At 37.0% G+C, this 18,724-nt stretch overlaps 3 protein-coding genes and 1 pseudogene across 3 annotated transcripts in view; 2 read left to right on the forward strand and 2 right to left on the reverse strand.

Moving 5' to 3' along the window:
* grm5a (glutamate receptor, metabotropic 5a) overlaps positions 1–9,542 on the reverse strand; it is a 22,802-nt gene extending 13,260 nt beyond the window's left edge. The window contains exons 1-2 of the mRNA XM_016237832.1: positions 8,569–9,542; positions 3,233–3,482 (exon numbers count right to left, since the gene is read on the reverse strand). Of these exons, the coding sequence (XP_016093318.1) occupies positions 3,233–3,482; positions 8,569–9,253 (935 nt within the window). The 5' untranslated portion in view covers positions 9,254–9,542. The remainder of the gene's footprint in view (positions 1–3,232; positions 3,483–8,568) is intronic.
* Positions 9,543–12,437: 2,895 nt separating this feature from the next.
* On the forward strand, positions 12,438–14,086 carry LOC107555134 (importin subunit alpha-5-like; annotated as a pseudogene).
* A 1,349-nt stretch (positions 14,087–15,435) lies between these two features.
* LOC107555135 (cysteine and histidine-rich domain-containing protein 1-like) lies at positions 15,436–17,913 on the reverse strand. The gene is made up of 9 exons (XM_016237833.1): positions 17,809–17,913; positions 17,589–17,611; positions 17,190–17,293; positions 17,045–17,103; positions 16,875–16,945; positions 16,655–16,760; positions 16,333–16,452; positions 16,112–16,174; positions 15,436–15,902 (listed from the first exon to the last, which is right to left on the reverse strand). The coding sequence occupies exons 1-9, from the start codon at positions 17,911–17,913 to the stop codon at positions 15,735–15,737; spliced, it is 819 nt and encodes a 272-aa protein (XP_016093319.1). The 3' UTR covers positions 15,436–15,734.
* A 137-nt stretch (positions 17,914–18,050) lies between these two features.
* Positions 18,051–18,724, forward strand: part of LOC107555189 (protocadherin Fat 3-like) — a 60,667-nt gene continuing 59,993 nt past the window's right edge. Inside the window, exon 1 of the mRNA XM_016237910.1 lies at positions 18,051–18,380. The gene's annotated coding sequence lies outside the window, so the exon portion shown is untranslated. The remainder of the gene's footprint in view (positions 18,381–18,724) is intronic.

An 18,724-nucleotide genomic window follows, 5' to 3' on the forward strand; every position in this document is an offset into this window, starting at 1 on the left:
ATATATACACAGTATATGTTTTTTTTTATAAATTAATTAATGCCAATAAAGCAAACATGCATATGTGAGGCATTATGTGTTTGAATGAAATCAGAAAGCAACCGATATACCAAAGAAAGCACATGGAGTTTTTAAAATGTTTTGAGACACTTTATCACTTTTAGCCACATAGAGATCAAGAAACTGGAACAAAGACACAGTGGCCATATTCTCACTGAACCAAAGAAAAAAAGAAAAAAACAACAACAACATTCGGCTACCTTCCCTGGAGCTGGTGTCTGACACCTCATCAAACAAGCACACACACAAACTCGGTCATCCACTCATGCACACACAAACACAACCCACCCACACACACATACACACACTGACACCCCCATACACATGGCATCTTCTCTCAGCACATCCAGGCTGTGTGGAATGCCCAGAGGCCCAGAATAAAGACCATGACACCATTTTCTGAAATAGATCCTATTCAAATATTCAGAAACTACATAAATAAGCAAAATATAGGCCCCTACCACAGAGCAAATCAACCAGCCTGTTAAACTTCACCGAAACAAAGATTTTCCAGATGAACGCAGTTTGATGTCATCTGGTTATAAAGCTCTTTAAAAGAGTTAATCTCAAAATAATGAGTTTGTTTGGGCACTGGAAAAATACCCCAAAAATCATTTAAAGAGTGCACTTCATAAATTGCAGATGGATATATGAATGGATTACATCAAAATTCAAAACCTCACAAAAATGTTTCTTTAGAAAAGAAGAAATATTAACAGCTCATGCTTAAAAAGACAAAAGCAAAAACAAATGTTTTCTCCCAAACATTTTGAAACTTAATTGGTGATTTTTAAATTGAATTTTAAATAAAAATACATAAATAATGAAAAGTTTTTATGCTTTATTCATCAGTGTTTTGCAAAAAAAAATAAAAAATTGTGTGTGGGCGTTTCACGTTTTGGAATCTACACGAATCACAGTTTTAATCTGATAACAATTAGCCCACAGAGGAATAACACACACACTCATTTATGTGGGAAGCTGCTGTATTAAGCACAGAAAATAATATCAGATTTACACCAACAAACGCTATTTATTTGGCATATGTTTCACAATATTTCGTTGAATAAAACCAGTTAATTTGCATGTTTTTAGGTTATCATTGAAGGATGAATGTTTGTAATTGTATTTCCCCCTCTCATTTCAGTTTAGCAGAAGTTGTTCTTATCCAGTCAATTTATTGTAAGCTCATCCTTAAAGCTGAACCGTGCACTTCTCCCAAACACTCCCAACAGTATATTTGTCTCTGTAAATAAAACTCATATAGGAGAAAGTATTTTAACTTTGAAAAAATTACACACTTCACCTCTAAGAGTTTATAAAATGGTCCTCGCGTCCACCAATGAGCGAACGTCTAATTATCCAACTGAAGAGCTCCTGAACAGAAGCAGAAATTGGAGGGATTATTCTTAGTTTAATATCTCAAAGACATAATACATTATTTCAGTCCGTAATATCCACAAGCGATTTATTAATGGAACAGCCAGAACTGAATTGGGGGTAAAGCTAAAAATAGGTAATTTAGATGTCACACTCCAGGAGATTAAAAATGGGAAGAATCATTTCTTACTTAATTTGACACTATGAATAGCACGTGCAAATTTGTCAAGATGTCGATGTCGATGCCAAGCCCAACTTAAACTTAAACAAGTCCAAGTCTGTATAAGAGACCATTTGTACCATCTGTAAAATCAGATCCAGCATTACAGAATTAGTTTGGTGTGACTGAACCTGTCAAGTCCTCGTTACAGAATCAACAGGCTTACACAAGAGGAGACATTATCATAACATGAATCAAGTGCCTATCACTGAAATGAACATAAATCACATACCTGGCTTCAGCAGTGGATGACTCTAATGGTGATGATGATGATGATGATGATGGTGATGGCAACATTTGTGGTGATAAAAGACAGAAAGATGAGCCTTGCTTCCATGTTTTGATCCATCCTGATTTTGTCTCTCTCTCTCTCTCTCACACACACACACACACACACACACACACACACACACACACACACACACACACACACACAAGCAAAGAGTTGCAGTTGATGATCAACAGGCATGGGTGGACATTCAAATGGTATTTTTGAAATACCTACAGAATTGGCTGATGGTATGGCCCTATCTGACCCACAAAAAAACACCAAAAATGTAATGAACACAAGATAACATGCAGTAAACAGATCCAGAAGACAGGGGTGACTGGGGCTGGTTGTCACACTGGGAAGTCATCATATGAGGTACATCTCAATAAGGTTTTGAATCAAAAGTCCAAACACAAATGTAAGTTTACTCTAAGGTTCTCAATGTGTGGTAAGGGCAAGTTTTCACATGTGCATCATTTTATACAAATGATGCATTAAATTAAACGCTAGCCAAAACAATAGTTTCATATTTTTCAACTTATATGTTCTCTTTTACTTTTTCCGTTTACATTTTTGTGGAGAAGCCATTAAAGTGGCTGTAAAGACATTTATGTTACAAAAGATTTCTGCTTCAAATAAATTCTATTCTTTTAACTTTCTATTCATCAAATAATGCATCATAGTTTCTACACAAATATTAAGCAGCACAACTGTTTTCAACAATGATAATAATAGGAAATGTTTCTTAAGCAGCAAATCATACAGGGACCAATTCTCACTATTAACTAGTTGCTTATTAGCATACCTATTATTAACATATAAGGCATGACCATATTCTACATCCCTAATCCCACCCAATACCTAAACTTAACAATAGCAAGAAACTTTCTCCTGGGCAACTGCAGAGAAAAATATTAATTGGATAGTCATGACTCTCTATGGTATGCATCTAAACAGAATATACAATAAAAAAAACAAATATATTCAAAACAAATTATACTCTTGAGAAATGGTCACTGGAGTAAAACATGTGGCAACTACCCTCCGTCTCCTCTACAATACTTCCCAAGTATGCTGCATAGTTGTTTTTCTGCAGCAGTAAGTGTTATAGATGTACAGAAAGCTTACAACACCTACAATTTGAGAAAAAAAAACAAGATTTGTTTTCTAAACCTGCCAAGAGTGCTTGCCACAGCTCACAGGCACAATTTTAGGAGTGTTTTCTTGCCGTTGCTTTGATAAGAAATGTCTGCCAAAAATATAAATCCATGTGCATAGAGTCCATGTTTTGGGTAACTCACCTGCCAACCAACAGAAACTCTCCAACTAGGCGGCGGCGTCTCATGGCCATGAGGATGCCACGTACGGTCATGCCCTCGCAGAAGCACGCCACCACTCGAGCTTTGGGCAGGTGGATCCTGAGCTTATCGAGAAGACGGTCAAAACTCTGTTCTCCAGCATTGCTGTAGATCTTGTCAGAGTGGGCGATACAGATGCCCTCCTTTGCTGCCATGTCTTTGAAGGCCTCCATTCCGCTCTCACCGTAGTTCCCTGAAGATTGAGAGATTGAATGATTTTTAAGCTTGAAACATGTTCAGAAACTTTCTTCACAAATTGTATTGCTGCTGGGCCATCACAGTTTCAGTAACAATGCTAAAACTTGTGAACATTTAAATGATAAAATCATTATAATATATTGTATTATATTATAGTATTCCTCCGAAAAAAAAAATTATATTATTTTTGTTATTTATATTATCTGTAAAATGTATTTATATTTAATAATATATTATTAGAATTTAGATTTAACATTGATTTAATAAAACATTTATATCAAATAATTTATTGTTTTTAATATAAAATAGCTTGAAATTGTACAGCTATAATGTAACTGTGACAGAGATGGACATCACAAATGTCATTTTGATTGGTTCACAAAACAATCCACAGTGAAATGTGATGCTCAACCTGGTAAACTCATGCTAAAATAACCTTGTTAAAATCTTCAGGAGGATATGAAGAGCTGTAGGTGCTACGCACTGCCAGGAACAGTACCAGCTTTGGCTAACTTTCCCACATTTTATTTGTATCATTATTTCTTCTGGTGTTCACAAATAATATCTATCCTACTTTCTCATTATTACCATGACTTGACTGGGTAGGCCAGTGGAAGAAGTAGTGAAACATTCGGAATAGTAGACTGAACATGAATTAAGACGTCATGCTTACTGCAAAGTTTCCCAAATCATCATTTATATTCCATAAAAGTGTCCATGTTCTGTGCTTTGCTTCCTGGATAGATTCAGTAAAAAATAAAAATAGATTTCACTTTTTCATGCTTAGAAAACTAATGAAAAACAGGCAATGGTGCCCCTCTTTCACAAAGCGTCAGGGGTAAACTCCCCCACTTTACATAAAAATCAGGTCACCTACTTTTGTGTGAGGAATGTTCCCAGTCTTCACACATTTTACGAGGTACGAATTTGATACAATTGCAAAGAAGTCTTGATAAAGAGCAAACAAACACCTTAATTTCACCCAAATAAATCTACTTTCAGTGTTTTTTTCCAAATCAATGCACAAACATTTACATTTAACCATTTAGCAGACACTTTTATCCAAAGCGACTTACAAATGAGAACAATAGAAGCAATCAGACCAACGAGAGAACAACAGTATACAAGTGCCATGACAAGTCTCAGTTAGTTTAGCACAGTACACGCTAGTTTTTTTTTTTTTTTTAATAATAGAATGGAATAGAATAGGTAAGTGCTAGTATTAGTTGGTCAGGTGCTGGCAAACATCTTAATTACATCTGAGATTATGAGTTCTGATAATGGAGATTATGAGGATTAAAACAACATTCACAAGATCATTCCAGTGATGGAGCTTTGCAAAAAAATACAAATAAATAACATTAGGAGTGAGCGTAGTGGTTAACAGTCTGGACTCGTCACTTAATAGGTTGCAGGTTCAAATTTGGCAGAGGTGATTTGTGATCTGTAACCTTACCCCCGTAAGGGATGGAGACCCCCGTCACCATCACGTCCCAGAGGAAAACACTTAACCCCAGGTTGCTATCAGCATTCTAGTGAGTGAGCTGTGTCTGCAAGGTGAGAAATCTCCACTGCTGTTCATCCTGACAAGAGAGATTTGAGGAACTGTACCAAAAAAACAAGGAGGGCTTTTGCCAAAATTGCAGCAGATATTGGTCATTCCTGGTATGCAGTACATTTTCATGTACCCATCATATATTCTCAATATTTTAATAATGTACATTACTGTTAAAAAGTTTGGGGTCAGTAAGATTTTTAAAAAGAAATCAACACTTTTATTCAACAATTAAGCATTAAATGTATCGAAAGTGACAGTAAACACAATTATAATGTTACAAAAAGTTCCACTTTAAATATGTTTTTGCACTTTGTGTTCATCAATGAGTCATGGTTTCCACAAAACAATTAAGCAACACAGCTGTTTGTAACATTGATAATAATAAGAACTGTTTCATTAGAAGCAAATCAGCATATTAGAATGATTTCTGAAGGATCACGTGACAATGAAGAGTGACGTAACGGTGCTGAAAATTCACCTTTGCCATCAAAGGAATTTATTACATCTTAAAATATATTAAACAGAAAACAGTTATTTTTAAATTCTAATAAAATTTCACAATATCACTGTTTTTACTGTATTTTTAATCAAACAAACGCAGCATTGGTAAGCATAAGAAATCTTAGCAAACGCCAAACTAGTGTCTTAATGATAAAATGTGAAATATTAAATATTACTGTAACACTTTAACTACTTTAAATATTGTTTTGTAACCCTTTAGCTAACTTTAAATATGATTTTGTAATACGTTAACTAACAGATGCAAATGAATGACATCACCCTCCATTAATAATTTTTCTGATCACTTTTGATGGAAAAAACAAAACAATCATCATTAAGAATTAGCAATGAATTTGATGGATTCCGGGATATTTTGTGCTTTGTCTTACTCTAGAACATCCTGAACTCTTCGCTAAAATGTCAGAAATCAGTACGATGATATAAAACTTAAAAAAAAGAGAGAAAAAAATAACGCTTTTATTGAGCAATATTTACTGAATTTAGCATTTTGTTTTTTTATTGACATTGTGTAAATAATCAAGGGTTAATTAATCAAATTTAAGAGCATATCCTATCCAAAAACTTGACTATCAAAAGCATCTCATTCTTCATCTCTGTGAAGTCTTAGATTTGAGAAGTGTACTTCCAAATGCGCATGACTTCATCTCTAATCTCTCTCCTCAGGGAAGATCTTCTTCAAATCTTTCACTCTATTCCTCTGTGCCAGTTCTGTGAATTAATTCCCTCGCTGCGCTCGCTCATACTTCACTAGAACCTTCTGTCTCATATAAAAATGGATATATAATTAATAAATTAGAGTTACATAATATTTTACAGGCATTTCAATGATAAAGGGCAGAAAACAAGTGGTTCTGCAATTCAATAGGTCGGTCAAAAGAAGCAATAACAAATGTGGGTAAAATGACCTCTGCACACAATAACGGAGAAATTTTGATGACCTCGACTGTCTCTTTCCCTCCTACAGAGAGACAGACGCTGCACAAGCGACAAGTCTTTAAACAGTGTGTTCACTCAAACAGGAAAACTCATTAAACGCCCACAGACACTGAAAACAGAGCTAAAGATGTAAATGATCATCATGATCGCCTTTCAGCTAATGATTTCTGTTTGTTCTATGGTCTGTCATGAGGCCAAAAAAAGGCCAAAACAAAAGTGCAGCAGCAACACAATACGTGAGCATATCTATTAACCATTCATTCGGTGTACGCTGTATGCAAAGCATCATGGGGGTGTTTTCAAACATCAAAGACACTCTTGAACATGACGAAACAATAGATAGACAAATCTGCAGAAAGGTATGATGCTGCTTGACACATTGTCTGAATGGTCTTTGTTTGAAAGGAAACTTTTGCATTTCAAAACCTCCAATAAAATATATTTGTATAAATAGACAGTAAATCTCACTATTATATACACACAGCTTTCATGAACAATTCTTTAGTAATTTCACTGGCAATTTTCATAACTAGGCAAAAACTCCTTTTCCTCGTCGGTGTTCAGCATGTTGATTGACAAGCTGGTTAAACACAACTCAAATCAAATGTGACTACAAACATTTGATCTATTTTATCAATAGAGCTCACAAATGAGCTGAGCTCACATATCAAATTATGATATGATACAAATAGAGCTACAGAATATGCAATCAAATGAATCAACATTATGGAGTATTTCACAGCTCCTTGTTCTGTATGTAGGTGAAAACTGCGGTGGGCTCCACATTTAACTACCTGCTGTCAATTAACTAGGGTGACCATACGTGCCATTTTCCCAGGACGCGTCCTGGCCAGGATTTCTATATTGCCTAAAATATCTAGGTTTTGGCTTTGTTTGCATGTGCAGACCAATCGGTGTATGACATCAAAATACCTCGAGAGCATTTTGAAAGCATAAGGAACTGTCTGTATGGTATTTTGGCATGTATGGTCACCCTAAATTAACACCTGTCTGTGAGGTCATCAATCTTCTAGCCAAACCGCTTGAGTTTGTAATCTTCAGTAAACTATGCATCATTGTTAATATTTAATAGTTAACTAAAACTAAAACCATAAACAACATTTCTTGTTACTTGAAATAAACGTTAACTGTAATTTGTTCAGTAAACTATCCACCCAGGTTAATATTTAATATTTAACAGTTAACTAAAATTAAAAGCATAAAAACATTTTTGTTACATGCAATAAAATATAATTAACTGAATTTTTTAAAAACTATTTATAATATAAGAAACTTATTTTATTTTCATCTAATTGCCAAGGCAGAATTTCTAATTTTTATTTAGTTTAACTTGATATACTAAAATAACTAAAAATAAAAAATAAAAATGATATATTTAAATATTTTAAAAACAAAAAATGACAAAAACACAGCACAACTGCTAAAACGTAACTAAAAATACTAATAAGAACAATAATAGTATCTCAGTGGTACTAAAATAACATTGCTATGCACATTCAAGATATAAAGTCTGACTTAATGCAGTTTAAATGGTGTTACATTTTTTGTCACCAAGTGTAATTTAATAAACAAGTACATAAAAATGATTAGCAGATGCTATCTTGACTACACATGGCATATGCTGCATCAGAGACATAAAATCTTTATGAGAACTCCTTAAAAGATGTGACATTTCCCTCTATGAATAATAAAGAGATTTCGCTGTTTAGGCCAAGATAAAGGTGAACCGCAACAGACAGAATGATACATTATCACTGGAAAATCTCTCACTTTGAGAACGTGGAAGATTTAACACTTTAAATAATAGTGTTACATGCTGGTGGAGATCTGCCTTTCGCACTGGAAGACTTTTGTGAAATACTAATGAGAGGAAGAAATTAAACCTCTAGAACTAAAAAAAAAAATGAATTCTGCTCAAAAGAAAAGAATGAAAAAGAGTTCCAGGGCAGACTTAGTTCTTTTAAGAAGCTTTTCTCTTCTAACTATGGAAAATCTCATAATAACCATGAAGAAAAATGCTTCCCTGAGGGGAGAGATCACATACCTTCAGTGTGAATGGCAGATACATAGGTCCAGTTGTATTTTTTGACGATGTCCACCATCGCTCTGGCCTGCTGGGCATCGGAGGGCACCACCCTCATAAAGTACTTGTACAAAGACTTATCGCTGAGATCCATACTGGTTGCCGAATATGCAATCTGGGGAATGTTGAAGAGCTGAAGGAGATTCTGAACCTGGATGGCCACAGAACTGGATCCGGGCCCGATCAGCCCCACAATGGGCTTCTTCCCTGTCATGGGAGTCCCTCCACCTTCAGTTGAACACTTAGACATGCCTTCTTCCTCCTCGGCTGAGACTAGAGTGTCACGAATGAACTCGATGCTCTGCTCCAAAGCCACAGCCGAATGCCAACAGGAGTCTCTGATCTCGCAGCCCAGTGTGATGTTGGGTAGGATGTGTGGGTCCGCGTTGATGCGGTCCAGGGTGTGCATCATGGCCTCCACCCGCTGGATGCCATACTGCTCGCGTACAGCGCCGCATTTGCGCTCGTGAACCTTATCAGCCGGTGGCTGATGATGGACGGAGAAAAGAGCCCCAATGATGATGTCACCGGGTATGTGTGCCAAGACACGTCGCTCGCTGGCCTGGGCCTTCGCTAAAATGTCCGAACGTGTAGGACCCAATCTGTCTCCAAGCAGCACAAACACCAGAAAATGTAAAATCCCCATTTCCTCAACCCTCTCAGATCAGAGTGTCAAATACTGGTAGGTTCCTCAGGGCATCTGAAAGAGTCACAAGAAGCAGAAATCTTCAGAACAATATCCTTGGAGATCATCAACCTCCCACTGAATCACAGAGGTGCATATTTGTGAGAGTCGTGATAAGGATGAGCTGTCGCCAGGGCAACGTCTTATTCTAAAGTGTGAGGATTCTTCTGCCTTCCTCTAAATATCTCAAGATCAGGAGGAAAACAAAGTTGAAATGCACATGAAGAAGTTTGTGAAATGTGCTTGGCAGATCTCAATAATGAGATGCATCATTAACAATGACCTGTTAGAAACAAAGAGCACATAAATCTTAAAATATGTATCGATTCTGATTCATGTATTCATTCAGAATCAAAACCTCAGAGATTTTGCACAACACAGAGACCCGGAATATAATGATCTTATGCAGATTTGCAGCCACTGAATATTTACATGGCCTCTTTAACCTCTTTTCACTAATGTAAATGAATTATTCATTGCATTAAAATGAGTTACACAGTTTAGAGAGATAAATACAGAATTCCCCAGAATGATTTTTGGTTACTTATATGAGAGCCATTATATCATAAAACATATTGTGCTGTTTCCTTCAGTTTACAGGGTCTGAGGGCTATATCTTATACTTTTACAGATCACTTGGGGAAATCATAGCATGCCAAGAAAACACGGGAGAGGGATTTAGGGATTATTATTGATGTCTATCCACAATTTATACTACTTTCAGTTGCAATGGACTGATAGAAACCCACTGTATGAACACAGAACCCCATGTATATTTAATAAGATTGATCCTTCATACTCACTTCAGTGCTCAAAATGCATAGTTGGTATTGGTACATAGACACACTATTTATGTTCCTCTATTGACAGGTTTTGCTCTGACTTAAAAGGAACTACGATGAATTTTTTAACCAGCAGGACTACATATATTCAGTTTTCCAGCTCGGAAGAAAACTCTGAATTCTTCAAACACAAAATTGTTGGACAAACTTATAAAATGCATTCTGTTCAACTGGATCCGTGACAAACCACCAACAGTTATTTAACATTACAGAGAAATGCATACTGCATAGAACGCGCGCTATGGTTGATGTGTTTCTGAATGTTAATTTTAACAAGCAGTTAGAGAGAAATTAATTACTTTATTAACTGAAAAAGGTGCCAAACATAAAAGTTACAAGATTCAAAAAGCATTCGCTGCAGTCTGAGCTCTCCGTGGTGCTGAAATACAATCTGAAGCGTCAACCACAAACCAGTGAATTTGAATCAATGAATGGCAATAATTTGGCGAAATACCACTTCATATATCGCCATAACACATACTTAGGAACTGGACAAATAAAGAGTAACGTTACGACCGTTCAAATCAACAGAAACATGACCATGAACTTAAGCATGAGGCATTAGACTTCTGTTGAAAAAGTGTTAAATACCATCGTCAATAATAATAAAAACAGCAATGATAACACAACGTACCGTTCGCTCGTTGATTTGGTCCATTGCTCCTGCTCTCACAACCGAAATGTCTCTGTGTGTAGGAGCGCGTGCGATGCGCCTTCACTTCGGCGACAATTCTCGCGCGCGTCACGTGACTATTATTATTATTATTTTTTTTAAATATTTACATCTCAAGTTCATGACGACGATGAAACCATACCGAAGTAATCTGTTACTCTAAAAAGAAAAGTAACAGAAAAGTCTAAACCTATTTTTTAAATACATTTTTGTCAGTGGACGTTGATCATTTATTTTTGTAAACATAAACCTCGAAGATAAGGAGATTTCTTTTTTTATTGGAGTACCCGCCCTACGTGTTGTAAGGTTTAACTTTTCCTGAACATCTCAACTGATTGGTTGAGAAAAATGTTTTTTTAATTAAAGGTTAGAATGAAAAAGTTGTAAAGGTTCGACAATCTGGTATTTCACTGACTAGAACACGCTTTTATTAGAATTCTTTCCCCTTAAATATTTCTTTCAGTGATGCAGACTTTCTGACCACTTAACTTAGTCATACGGGCACAGCGCCATCACCTGGTAACTCAGAATATTAGATTCTTTATTACAGATTAGTGCTACTTCTCACCTTTTTGTTTTAGATTTAGTCTCATGTACCCCTACATCAACAACAAACCAGAAATAACGCATAATTTACATTTAGTTGTATTATTAATATCACTAAATAAAAATAATAAAACTATTAAAGTGATTCCCTTTTAAACTAAAAGTTGATGATACTGTAAGTGAAAAACAAACTTACAGAGTAAGTCATTTTAAAGAGGAAGGCTTGGCAGCTCCAGGGCTGTGTCCAGTCCATCTGACATTGTTTTGCTGTAAAGTAGAGAGAAATGAAAGAAACTTAAACATCTACCTCTGTATTTTACTACAAGTGTAACCCAATTTTTACATATTAACGTGTGCCCGTTATCAGGAATTACTGCTATAGATCACCTTCAGATAACAATACAGGCTTCCATAAAATATTTAATGGTAAAATATGTACTGCTTGCAAAGATTATAAATTTTTTTTCTGGAGCAAATCCAAGTGAGGCTGTGAATAGTTGTGTTATCAAACATGTATTATTAATAATATGTCAATTATATAAAGATTTTAGCTATAGATTTTTTGTGTACATTTTATATAAATATTTTGCATATTTTATGTACTTTTTATGTAATGTCTTATATCATTTATGTATACTTAATATCTATATATAGTATATATCTATACTATATATATAGTGATTAAAAATTAACTGTATACAATACAATTAATTTGCAAGGTCATAGGATATACATTAGAAAGGACAGCAATACAGGCATATGCAGCTCCTCTAAATCTTACTATATTACTATTGGCCTCTAGATGGCAATAACATACTTTTTTATGTTATAGAACACATTTAAAAAAATGTAAAAATCCTATTTTGTTCAGGTCGTGACATTAGCTGGTTATCACCTGACTTTATTATTATACTGTAGTTGTGTGATCCAAAACATAAAACAACATTTTATTCACACCAAACAAAGTGCAAAACCTTTGATCTGGTGTGCGGTAAGGCTACAAATTAATATCACCTGATTCTAATTGTGCTGGTCTATTTAATGCTCTTTGCAGTTGATTGTTTGTAATTGCAGTCGAGTCTGCCATTGAGAGATCTGTTTTTGTTTTGTACTAATGCCAGCTTTCGGTTCTGTTTTATCAGTTATTGTAACGTTTGATCGTAAGCATTGATTGCCCTTTGGATAGTGCATTGAGCGTCAAAATGCCTACTGACAATCTGATAAAAGCATGTCCAAGTTCGAAAATAAGGGCAAGGAGCCAACGGTGAGCTGTGCATATATTCTGGCAATTTCCCCCTTTTAACTCTTCACTCCTTATAATCTCTTGATGTCTCTGCACCCTATCTATGCTTGCAGAAAATGCATGCCCGTAGAATCGCAGAGTGTGTTGAGCTTCAAAAAGCTCAAAGGGTTGAAAGTATTTTGAAGAGGAGAAATATCTCCTCTGTGGGAGATGAGGAGCCTCTGTCACCAGAGTATAACACTGACAACGAACAGGTGTTTGTTAGTTAAACCTTTAATTAGAATTCACATGTATACAATACTCTTAAAACTGTTTTTATTTTAAGGTCACATCTGCAACAGTTCAAGAAATTGTTGCAAATGTGAACAGTGACTGCCCAGAGAAGCAGAGACAAGGTTGTCAAGCAGTTAGGTACAATCACCAGTCTTCATCAGTGATCTCAAAACATTTTATAGAGCATTACCAACCTTCAAACAGATGCTTGCAGTAAGCTGCTTTCTCGGGAGAGGAACCCTCCCCTGAAGGAGATTGTAGAAGCTGGACTTCTGACTCACTTTGTGGAGTTTCTAGGAAGGCATGATGACCCCACGCTGCAGTTTGAGGCTGCCTGGTCTCTCGCCAACATTGCATCTGGTACCTCCTGGCACACACAGCAGGTGGTAGAGCACGGGGCGGTGCCAGCCTTCATTGCCCTGCTGGCTTCACCAATGCTTAACATCAGTGAACAGGCTGTCTGGGCTTTAGGCAACATTGCAGGTGAGTATACTGAACATTTGTACTCCTAATGATTGGTGAAACTTGGGTTCTTGAATGTTCAGAGAGGAACAAAGGATGACGATGCAAGTTGTACTCTTCTGAAGATTGAAAAACCATTTGCCAAGGTGTTCTTTATCCCTTTTTAGGTGATTGTCCATCATATTGAGATGCCCTGATTGACTGGTGTCATCCCTGCTCTGTTGGCACTACTCATGCTAGATGCTCCTGTGAGTTTCTTCTGGACACCCCACACCCGAGTTGCAAGTGTAAATGCATAATGTTATCAACAATGTTTTTGCAGGTGGAATACCTTTGCAATCTTACGTGGACCCTGTCAAACCTTTTGTAGCAACAAGTATCCTTTCCCTCATTTCAGTGCAGTCCAGCAAAATGCTCCCCTCCATTTTCCAACTGCTCCACCATGGTGACAAATCCATCCTGTCTGATGCATGCTGGGCCATTTCGTACCTCACTGAAGGACCCAATGAGTGGATTGATGTGGTCATCAAGACTGGAATCCTTCCACGCTTGGTTGAGCTCTTGGGATTTGAGGAACTTGCTGTGGTAAGTACTCTAGTGTTTTGTTTTCTTTTGGTGTTGAAGCTAAACGGCTTAAGGGGAGTTTCTCCAATATGCTCTAGACACCAGCCTTGCCTTCGATTGGGAATATCGTGAGTGGCTCAGACCTGCAGACACAAGCGGCCATTGATGCAGGTGTGTATTGCCCCATCTGATGCAACACCCTAAGTCCAGTGTTCAGAAGGAGGCAGCTTGGGTGGTGTACAACATTGCAGCTGGACCCTGCCAACAGATCCAACAGCTCATCACGTGTGTGGACTGTTGGCTCCTCTATTGGATCTCCTAAGGAATATATGTCGTAACTGATGCCTTGTTTGCATGTTGAGTGTCTTCTGCCCACGCAGAGTTGCCCATAAAATGTTCTGGCTTCTACTTGATTGCTTGCTTCTCCTAAAGCTGGGCATAAAATGAGGCCAATTATGCAAGCAGACCCTCCTGGGGCTTCTTGAAATGTAGTTGCATTTCCAGTTGGCAAAAGTGTACTGTAACATGCTCTGTCAAATCTTTGAGGTAATTATATTGAAAATAGTTTAAGCAAATGGCTATACTGAATTTGGTCTTGTGCAAGAATTTCTGACTGTTTCTAATGTTTGCAGTTATATCATAATTTGACTCCGATAACGGCTGTAATGGCAGTCTTTGATTTTGCATCTCTTTAGTAATATTTGTAAATGCAGCTAATTAAGGTTCATAAATTCATAAATGGATGTCTACTTTACAGACAAAATAGGCCATGCATCCTCAAAGTCTACCCACTTCACAGTGTTTGTTTGGCCAGGATCTGACACTTTGGGACACTTTTTTTTGTACCTCTTCAAACTGTTTTGCAGGGTGTCTTCAAAACCCGGCGAGAAGCAGTATGGGCAGTGACCAACTACACAAGTGGTGGGACTGTGGACCAAGTTGTTCATCTGGTCAAGTGCGGCGCTTTAGAGGCCATCTTGAACTTGCTTCAAGTTAAAGACACCCAGACTGTCCTGGTCATGCTACACCATAAATAACACTTTCTTGGTGTGTCCACTATGTGTGGTTTCAAAGAGTATGTAAAACCCTACTGCAACTCCCAGTGCTTTGCGTTATGAGAGATATGCTAAAATATTAACCGTGTGCCTTCTGCAGGCTGCTGAGAAACTTGGGGAGGTGGATAAGCTTTGTTTGTTGGAGGAACTGGGAGGGCTGTATCGAATGGAGTTCCTACAAAACCATGAGAACAATGCTGTTCATCGTGCGGCTCTTAGTGAAGTATTTCGGTGAGGTGGGTGTCAAGTTTTTTTTTGTTTTTTTTTTCCTCGGATGGGGAGGTTTCTTGTCAAACGTTATTGTAATACTTTTGTGTGCAAATGCACTTTGATCTTGCCAAACTTAAAAGATAGTTTTTTTTTGGGGATAGTTCACCCAAAATTAAATTTTCCATCACTGAAGTTGTTACAACCCTATATGAGTTTCATTCTGTTGAACATTAAAATATATTTTAAAGAATGTAGTTACCCAAAGAGTTTCTGGTCCCCACTGGCTTCCATAGTACACTTAAACAAAACAGTGGAATGTGAAATGATCCATTTACTAGGACTGCACACATTTAGGTTTGAATCAAAATATTGTATTAGAGTAACTTGGTTCCTTGAAAGCTTTCTTAGAAAAACCCTCTAAACATGCCCTGTACAATAAATCTATTATCTTGGACAAACATGAAGAGCTTTCAGAATTTACATGACACATTCATGCTTCATTATGTATCAAACCTTAGAACCAGAGAAGATGATTCCCATTCAGAGAATGGTAGTTCTCTTACAGTCTCTTAATTTAATCACACTCATCCTCACTGTCAACATCTTTTTCCTTTTTGTCTCCCTTTGGAGGAGCTACAGGTGGTAGATCTAGTCGGGCCCATGACATTGGTTCTGCTTTCTTCAACACAACCTCAATTTTGGTAGCCATCATGTTCACCAAACTTCTACTTGCATCAATTACCTAAAGGGAATAGCAAATGGACAAGTCTTAGAATTATTAAATAATTTGATGCTTTTTTTTTGTATTGTAGTGAAGTTTGTTAATGCAATAAGCCTCAAAGCGGTGGTTTACACTGATTTTAGAATGGGTAAGTGGTGTTGTTAGGCATGACGCACAGTGGGCCCCCCCCCCCCAAAAGAGTTTAAAGTACTTTACAAGTCTATACTTACCCCCCACAAACTGATCTGGTGTTCAAATTCTTTCTCTCCTTCAAATATAATGTGGATTTTGAGCTGCAAGAATAAAGTACATTTTAAATGACCGCTATACAGAATCTTGCAAATAAGTGTAAAATAGAGCACAGGAATTAATGGTTAAAAAAAAACACACCTATGAGACTTTCTATGTAATGTCAGCACAAAATCCAACAGAAGTGACCTTTGTGTCTTACCACAGTGCTGTTCCCCTCCACTGAGCTCAGCTCTGGTACTGAATTTTTGGCATAAATTGAAATGATGACTTGACTTCCTGTTTGATGCCAATCAAACCTGCATGGCACAACCTTCTTTCCCTGTGCACACACAGAAAAATGTCATCCTCCACTTAAAACGGGATTCACCTGTAAATGTATTCAACAAATTATTTGTTCAGGTAGAACTTGGATGTAGGCCTGCAAAAGGCCAGATGCTCTTTTTTTTTTATTGGACAGGATGTGAAAAAAAAATTTAAGTAATATGGTGCTTTGACTTTTAAATCTCATGGTAGACACTTACTGTATCTTTTCTCTTCCACTGATGCTTTCCTTGGGTACAGCCCTCCTGAGACAGAAACGTGTTGAAGTCTGAGGTTTTCCTTTTACAGCAGCTCCAATATTTCATCCTTTAATGAGGAAGGATAAAAAGAGGACGTAATTGCATAGTCCACAGATATATCTGAAATTTCTCCATTTACACTTTTCTAGTAGTATTCAGTTTTGATCAGGTGCTAATTTACCCTTCATGGAAGATAGGTACACCAGCATGATACAAACATGTCTCTTCATCACTGGCTGGTCCGCTGAATGTCTGAAAAATAGAATAATGAGAATCCATTGTTTATAATGGACTTAAGAGATTCAACGTGCCATGGTTCCTTATCGGAAAAGCAGGCAGAGAGAACAGTACCTTACTGCAGCCTCCATTCTTACAGGATGTCCCTATCTTAATTTCATCACTATCCTCCTCTATAATACAAGAAAGAGAATAAAATGCAACAGAGTAATAGACAAACATAGAAAGGTGGGGAAAATGATGGTTGGGATATTCTTACCCTTTATCTCCTGTGCATTTTCCTGAGTCAGTTTAAGCTTTTCTAAAGCCTGTTCAAGCGAAGGAGAGATCTTCTGTTGTAGACTGGAGAAAGGCTCATCTGGACTACAAAGACAATTAAAAATGGCTGTTTCCAGTCATTTATCCTTAAGAGGTTGTAACATCAATGTGGGTTTTGGCTGGGTGAACTGTTAATGAGAAGAACTTGTTCTCTATAAATTAATGGTTAAAAAAAAACACACCTATGAGACTTTCTATGTAATGTCAGCACAAAATCCAACAGAAGTGACCTTTGTGTCTTACCACAGTGCTGTTCCCCTCCACTGAGCTCAGCTCTGGTACTGAATTTTTGGCATAAATTGAAATGATGACTTGACTTCCTGTTTGATGCCAATCAAACCTGCATGGCACAACCTTCTTTCCCTGTGCACACACAGAAAAATGTCATCCTCCACTTAAAACGGGATTCACCTGTAAATGTATTCAACAAATTATTTGTTCAGGTAGAACTTGGATGTAGGCCTGCAAAAGGCCAGACTTTTTTTTTTATTGGACAGGATGTGAAAAAAAATTAAAGTAATATGGTGCTTTGACTTTTAAATCTCATGGTAGACACTTACTGTATCTTTTCTCTTCCACTGATGCTTTCCTTGGGTACAGCCCTCCTGAGACAGAAACGTGTTGAAGTCTGAGGTTTTCCTTTTACAGCAGCTCCAATATTTCATCCTTTAATGAGGAAGGATAAAAAGAGGACTTAATTGCATAGTCCACAGATATATCTGAAATTTCTCCATTTACACTTTTCTAGTAGTATTCAGTTTTGATCAGGTGCTAATTTACCCTTCATGGAAGATAGGTTGCAACAATCTTAAATGCGTTTTTAACGGCATTGCCAAGAACATCAATATTGTTTTGCGCGCTCTATTTAGCGTAAACACATTCATCTAATTGTCTAATGTTTGCGTGAGATAAGGTTTAGATCATTTTGTTATATCGGACAGCAGCACCGGGTTTCTTTTGCGCATTCAAGGGATAACGTGCACTCGTGAGCGCGCATTAGGAGGTGCGCGCTCCGCTGATTACAGTCAACTGTGAGGGGCAGAGTCCTGTATGGCAAAGTGAAGGATGTAGTTGCACAGAGCGGACTCTTGGATGTCTGCAGCGCAGAGATTTCTTTCTCCCTAAGCCAGAGGTAAGAGCTCATTCATATATTTTGATGCACTAATTATCGGAGAACAAGTGACTGCTCGGTCTCAGTAACAAATATATTTTACTCCACAGCGTTGAAAGTTTCCTTTCATTACAATCGCATTTTAATGGATACTCGTGCGTTCATTGGAGAGAATCGGTTTTGTTTGACATGATCAAAGTTATTTACTTGAAATGCAATACACAAATATAGCCTAATGCTAAACTATAGGCTATGTGTAATTTAGTCTTTTGTTGCACTTTACTTTCAAGAACATTTAAATATTATTTGTTGTACCTGTATCTCATATATATATATATATATATATATATATATATATATATATA

This window comes from Sinocyclocheilus grahami, unplaced genomic scaffold (genome assembly GCF_001515645.1).
Source record: "Sinocyclocheilus grahami isolate Dianchi unplaced genomic scaffold, SAMN03320097.WGS_v1.1 scaffold526.1, whole genome shotgun sequence".
Classification (NCBI taxonomy): Eukaryota; Metazoa; Chordata; class Actinopteri; order Cypriniformes; family Cyprinidae; genus Sinocyclocheilus; species Sinocyclocheilus grahami.

Excerpts from the sequence above, each read along its gene's own strand:
- LOC107555135 (XM_016237833.1), bottom strand. The coding sequence starts at position 17,913 with ATGAAATATTGGAGCTGCTGTAAAAGGAAAACCTCAGACTTCAACACG. Across the intron at positions 17,612-17,808 it reads AGTGGAAGAGAAAAGATACA|GGAAAGAAGGTTGTGCCATG; the intron begins GTAAGTGTCTAC and ends GTGTGTGCACAG. Across the intron at positions 17,294-17,588 it reads AAGAAGGTTGTGCCATGCAG|TCCAGATGAGCCTTTCTCCA; the intron begins GTTTGATTGGCA and ends TTGTCTTTGTAG.